This window comes from Onychostruthus taczanowskii, unplaced genomic scaffold, assembly GCF_017590055.1.
Source record: "Onychostruthus taczanowskii isolate IOZ18803 unplaced genomic scaffold, ASM1759005v1 scaffold786, whole genome shotgun sequence".
In the NCBI taxonomy this organism is placed as follows: domain Eukaryota; kingdom Metazoa; phylum Chordata; class Aves; order Passeriformes; family Passeridae; genus Onychostruthus; species Onychostruthus taczanowskii.
In genome coordinates, this window is record NW_024505738.1 from 1 (window position 1) to 6,070 (window position 6,070).

At 64.6% G+C, this 6,070-nt stretch overlaps 1 protein-coding gene across 1 annotated transcript in view; it reads right to left on the minus strand.

Annotated features, from left to right (window-relative positions):
- Window positions 1-7: 7 nt before the first annotated feature.
- LOC121346071 (RAS protein activator like-3-like) overlaps window positions 8-6,070 on the minus strand; it is a gene marked incomplete at both ends in the record, with an annotated part of 7,697 nt that continues 1,634 nt past the window's right edge. Inside the window, 7 exons of the mRNA XM_041423536.1 lie at window positions 8-541; window positions 1,317-1,415; window positions 2,862-2,923; window positions 3,079-3,160; window positions 4,445-4,566; window positions 5,552-5,681; window positions 5,745-6,035. Of these exons, the coding sequence (XP_041279470.1) occupies window positions 8-541; window positions 1,317-1,415; window positions 2,862-2,923; window positions 3,079-3,160; window positions 4,445-4,566; window positions 5,552-5,681; window positions 5,745-6,035 (1,320 nt within the window). The remainder of the gene's footprint in view (window positions 542-1,316; window positions 1,416-2,861; window positions 2,924-3,078; window positions 3,161-4,444; window positions 4,567-5,551; window positions 5,682-5,744; window positions 6,036-6,070) is intronic.

Genomic DNA, 6,070 nt, shown 5'->3' on the forward strand with positions numbered 1-6,070 from the left:
CCTTGGCCTTGCCGGTGCTCTGCAGGACGCGCACCAAAGCTCCGGCCAGCTCCTCCTTGTGCCGCGCGGCGATGGCCGGCTCCAGGCGGCCGCACAGCTCCCGGTAGTGGAAGGTGATGAACTCCGCCAACTCCTTGTAGCTCACGATGGGCAACACCCTCACCTGGCGGTAACGCCCGCGTAGCCGCACCGCCGGCGCCCGCTCGCCGCCACCGCCGCCGCTCAGGGGGTACCAACGCTCCAGGGGCTGCCCCGCCGCCGCCAGCTCGGCCAGCGGGATGGTGACGGCGGCCACCGGCTGCCAGCCGGGGTGGTCGTCACGGCACAGGGAGACGGTGAGGGCGCGCGCCGGCGGCAGCGCGGCCAAGTGGAAGAGCTCGCCCCAGAAGAGTTGGCCGTCAGCGCCGGCCGGCTTGGCCGTGGTGCGGGCGAAGACGGCGCCATCCAGGTGGAGGTGGCAGCGCAGGCGGCGCCGCGCCGGGAGGTCGCGACCCTCGTAGACCCAAAGGGTCAGGGAGAGCTCCAGGCGCTCGCAGTTGTCCTGTGGGGACAAGGGACAAGGGACAAGGGACAAGGCGACAAGGGGGCAAGGGACAAGGGACAAAAGGACAAGGGACAAAAGGATAAGGGGACAAGGGATAATGGGACAAGAGGACAAGGGACAAGGGGACGAGGGACAAGGGGACCAGGGACAAGGGACAAGGGACAAGGGGACGAGGGACAAAAGGATAAGGGGACAAGGGATAATGGGATAATGGGACAAGGGGACAAGGGACAAGAGGACGAGGGACAAGGGGCAAGGGGACAAGGGACAAGGAGACAGGGGGGTATAGGGACAAGGGGACAAGGGACAAAAGGACAAGGGGATAATGGAGATGTGGGTGGGGGTCATGGGGATATGGGGGCAAGGAGACAAGGGGACAAGGGACAAAAGGACAAGGGACAAGGGACAATGGGATAATGGGACAAAGGACAAGGGGAGAAAGGGGACAAGGGGACAAGGGACAAGGGACAAGGGGACAAGGCGACAATGGGACAATGGGACAAGGGGACAAGGGACAATGGGATAATAGGACAAGGGGACAAAGGGGACAATGGGACAAGGGAACAAGGGGACAATGGACACGGGACAAGGGGACAAAGGATGCTCCATGCTTGGCAGCTCGTGCCTCAGTTTCCCCACCCAGCCCAAGCACAGGATAGCACGATGAGGGGGCTGGGGGTGGCAGGATGTCCCCGAGGCGTCCCCAAATTGTCCCCAGGGTGTCCCCAGGGTGTCCCCAAGGTGTCCCCGAGGTGTCCCCGAGCTGTCCCACCTTGTTGGGCTGCGCTGTCCGGCGCAGCTCCTCGATCCAGCGGTCGCGCTCGGCCAGGGAGGCGCAGCCGAAGGAGCGGCTGCCCTCGGGGGTGATCACCTGAGGGGACACAGGGGACAGGGAGGGGACAGGGAGGGGACAACGAGGGTCTGGGTGACCTTTTTGGGATTTAGGTGCCCCTTTTTGGGGTTCAGGTGCCCTTTTTTGGCATGTGGGTGCCCTTTTTTGGGTCTGTGTGCCCTTTTTTGGGGTCTGTGTGCCCTTTTTTGGGGTTCAGGTGCCCTTTTTTGGGGTTCAGGTGCCCTGTTTGGGATTTAGGTGCCCCTTTTTGGGGTTCAGGTGCCCTTCTTTGGGGTCTGGGTGCCCTTTTTTGGGATGTGGGTGCCCTTTTTGGGGTTCGGGTGCCCTTTTTTGGGGTCTGGGTGCCCCTTTTTGGGGTTCAGGTGCCCTTTTTTGGGGTTCAGGTGCCCTTTTTTGGGTCTGGGTGACATTTTTTGGGATTTGGGTGCCCTTTTTTGGGTCTGGGTACCCCTTTTTGGGGTTCAGGTGCCCTTTTTTGGGTCTGGGTGACATTTTTTGGGATTTGGGTGCCCTTTTTTGGGTCTGGGTACCCCTTTTTGGGGTTCAGGTGCCCTTTTTTGGGTCTGGGTGACATTTTTTGGGATTTGGGTGCCCTTTTTTGGGTCTGGGTACCCCTTTTTGGGGTTCAGGTGCCCTTTTTTGGGTCTGGGTGACATTTTTTGGGATTTGGGTGCCCTTTTTTGGGTCTGGGTACCCCTTTTTGGGGTTCAGGTGCCCTTTTTTGGGTCTGGGTGACATTTTTTGGGATTTGGGTGCCCTTTTTTGGGTCTGGGTACCCCTTTTTGGGGTTCAGGTGCCCTTTTTTGGGTCTGGGTGACATTTTTTGGGATTTGGGTGCCCTTTTTTGGGTCTGGGTACCCCTTTTTGGGGTTCAGGTGCCCTTTTTTGGGTCTGGGTGACATTTTTTGGGATTTGGGTGCCCTTTTTTGGGTCTGGGTACCCCTTTTTGGGGTTCAGGTGCCCTTTTTTGGGTCTGGGTGACATTTTTTGGGATTTGGGTGCCCTTTTTTGGGTCTGGGTACCCCTTTTTGGGGTTCAGGTGCCCTTTTTTGGGTCTGGGTGACATTTTTTGGGATTTGGGTGCCCTTTTTTGGGTCTGGGTACCCCTTTTTGGGGTTCAGGTGCCCTTTTTTGGGTCTGGGTGACATTTTTTGGGATTTGGGTGCCCTTTTTTGGGTCTGGGTACCCCTTTTTGGGGTTCAGGTGCCCTTTTTTGGGTCTGGGTGACATTTTTTGGGATTTGGGTGCCCTTTTTTGGGTCTGGGTACCCCTTTTTGGGGTTCAGGTGCCCTTTTTTGGGTCTGGGATGACAGTGACAGGGGCGGTGACAGGGGAGGTGACAGTGACACAGTGACAGTGACAGTGACAGGGGAGGTGACAGTGACAGGGAAGGTGACAATGACAATGACAGTGACAGTGACAGTGACAGGGGAGGTGACAGTGACAGTGCCACCGCGCTCCCACCTTGACGTTGCCGCCGGGGCAGCTCGGGGGGGGCTCCTGGCGGGGGCTCCTCCAGTCGGGGTCTGGGGGCAGCGCTCAGCACCTCCCAGTTCATCCCAGTCCATCCCAGTATCCCCCAGTGCTCCCAGTTCATCATGTCACCCCCAGTGTGTCACCCCCCGTGTCACCCCCGTGTGTCACCCTCCTGTCACCCCCCGTGTCACCCCCGTGTCCTCACCCGGGTCCCTCCTGCCCGCTGGGGACAGGTTGGTGGCCTCGGAGGTGGCACTGCCAGCGCGGGCGCTGCTCCGCCACGGGCCCTGGGGACAGCGCGGGGTCAGGAGGGGACACTGCCACCCCTGGGGACACCTGCCACCCCTGGGGACAGCGCGGGGTCAGGAGGGGACACTGCCACCCCTGGGGACACCTGCCACCCCTGGGGACAGCGCGGGGTCAGGAGGGGACACTGCCACCCCTGGGGACACCTGCCACCCCTGGGGACACCTGCCACCCCCTGGGGACAGCGCGGAGTCAGGAGGGGACACTGCCACCCCTGGGGACAGCGCGGGGTCAGGAGGGGACACTGCCACCCCTGGGGACAGCGCGGGGTCAGGAGGGGACACTGCCACCCCTGGGGACACCTGCCACCCCTGGGGACACCTGCCACCCCCTGGGGACAGCGCGGAGTCAGGAGGGGACACTGCCACCCCTGGGGACAGCGCGGGGTCAGGAGGGGACACTGCCACCCCTGGGGACAGCGCGGGGTCAGGAGGGGACACTGCCACCCCTGGGGACACCTGCCACCCCTGGGGACACCTGCCACCCCCTGGGGACAGCGCGGAGTCAGGAGGGGACACTGCCACCCCTGGGGACAGCGCGGGGTCAGGAGGGGACACTGCCACCCCTGGGGACAGCGCGGGGTCAGGAGGGGACACTGCCACCCCTGGGGACAGCGCGGGGTCAGGAGGGGACACTGCCACCCCTGGGGACAGCGCGGGGTCAGGAGGGGACACTGCCACCCCTGGGGACAGCGCGGGGTCAGGAGGGGACACTGCCACCCCTGGGGACACCTGCCACCCCCTGGGGACAGCGCGGAGTCAGGAGGGGACACTGCCACCCCTGGGGACAGCGCGGGGTCAGGAGGGGACACTGCCACCCCTGGGGACACCTGCCACCCCTGGGGACACCTGCCACCCCCTGGGGACAGCGCAGGGTCAGGAGGGGACACTGCCACCCCTGGGGACACCACGAGGTGCCACCTGCCACCCCCCAGGGGACACCATGAGGTGCCACCCTGCCACCCCAAGGGACACCATGAGGTGCCACCCTGCCACCCCAAGGGACACCATGAGGTGGCACAGGGGACACCGCGAGGTGACACCTGCCACCCCCCAGGGGACACCGTGAGGTGCCACACCAAGGGACACCGTGAGGGGACACCCCATCACCCAGGGGACACCACGAGGTGCCACCCCCTTGGGGACACTGCAAGGTGCCACCTGCCACCCAGGGGACACCATGGGGTCAGGAGGTGCCACCTGCCACCCCCCAGGGGACACCGCGAGGTGCCACCCCCAGGTGACACGGCCGATGTCCCCGCTCACCTCCTCGTCCCGGCCCAGTGGCACCAGGTGTCCGTCCACCAGCGAGAACTGGGACACGTCCCACACGGTGGCATCGGGTGGCACCGGGGCCACCGGTGGCGGGGACGTCCCCAAGGGGGTCCCTGAGGGGACAGAGCACGGCGTGGGTGCCCACGGTGTCACTGTCACCCATGGCAGGGGACAAGGGGCTGGGCGTGCCACCAGGGGTGCCAGGAGGAGGTGACACCCTGGGTGAGGTGACACTGGGGACATGGAGGTGACAACCACGGGTGAGGTGACACTGAGGACATGGAGGTGACACCAGGAGTGAGGTGACACTGGGGACATGGAGGTGACAACCACGGGTGAGGTGACACTGAGGACATGGAGGTGACAACCATGGGTCAGGTGACACTGAGGGACATGGAGGTGACACCAGGAGTGAGGTGACACCAAGGGACAGGTGGCCACGGAGGTGCCACCACCAGCGTGGCAGTGCCAGGGGACACGTGCCCATGGGGTGACAGTGCTGGTGGTGGCAGCGTGGCAGTGACAGTGACAGTGTGACAGTGACAGTGACAGTGACAGTGACAGCCCCGGTGGCACTGTGCCCCGTGGGTGGCAGTGTGACAGTGACAGTGACACAGCCCCGGTGGCGCTGTGCCCTGTGGGTGGCAGTGTGACAGTGACAGTGACACAGCCCCGGTGGCGCTGTGCCCTGTGGGTGGCAGTGTGACAGTGACAGTGACACAGCCCCGGTGGCGCTGTGCCCTGTGGGTGGCAGTGTGACAGTGACAGTGACACAGCCCCGGTGGCGCTGTGCCCCAGGTGACACTGAGGGACATGGAGGTGACACCAGGAGTGAGGGGACACCAAGGGACAGGTGGCCACGGAGGTGCCACCACCAGCGTGGCAGTGCCAGGGGACACGTGCCCATGGGGTGACAGTGCTGGTGGTGGCAGCGTGGCAGTGACAGTGACAGTGTGACAGTGACAGTGACAGTGACAGTGACAGCCCCGGTGGCACTGTGCCCCGTGGGTGGCAGTGTGACAGTGACAGTGACACAGCCCCGGTGGCGCTGTGCCCTGTGGGTGGCAGTGTGACAGAAGCCCCCCACGCCCCCCTCACCTGTCCCCTCCTGCTCCGCCCTGGCTCCGCTGTCGCCGTGTCCCCTCCTCCTGCCCACGGAGCGCAGCAGGTACCGCTGCAGGGGTGGCTTTGTCCCCTCGTGTCCCCTCGCGTCCCCCGCTGTCCCCTGCTGTCCCCTGGGGTCCCCCGCTGTCCCCTGCTGTCCCCTGCTGTCCCCCGCACCCTTGGGTGCCTTGGAGGGGGCGGAGAACGCCCTCTGGAACAGCGAGCGCCGCGCGCTGGCCTTGGCGACACCTCTGTCGCCACCTCTGTCGCCACCTCTGTCGCCACCTCTGTCGCCACCTCTGTCGCCACCCCTGTCGCCACCTCTGTCGCCACCTCTGTCGCCAGCCCTGTCGCCGTCGGTGTCGGGGTGGCTGTAGGAGCGCTTCCAGCCCTGCAGCCGCGCCCAGCGCCGGCTCCCCGGGGACCCCCCGATCTTCTCGGGGTCCCCTCCGGGGGTCGCCGTGCGCCACTTGTAGGTCTTCAATAGGGCGGGGGGCTCGGGGGTGGCCGGGG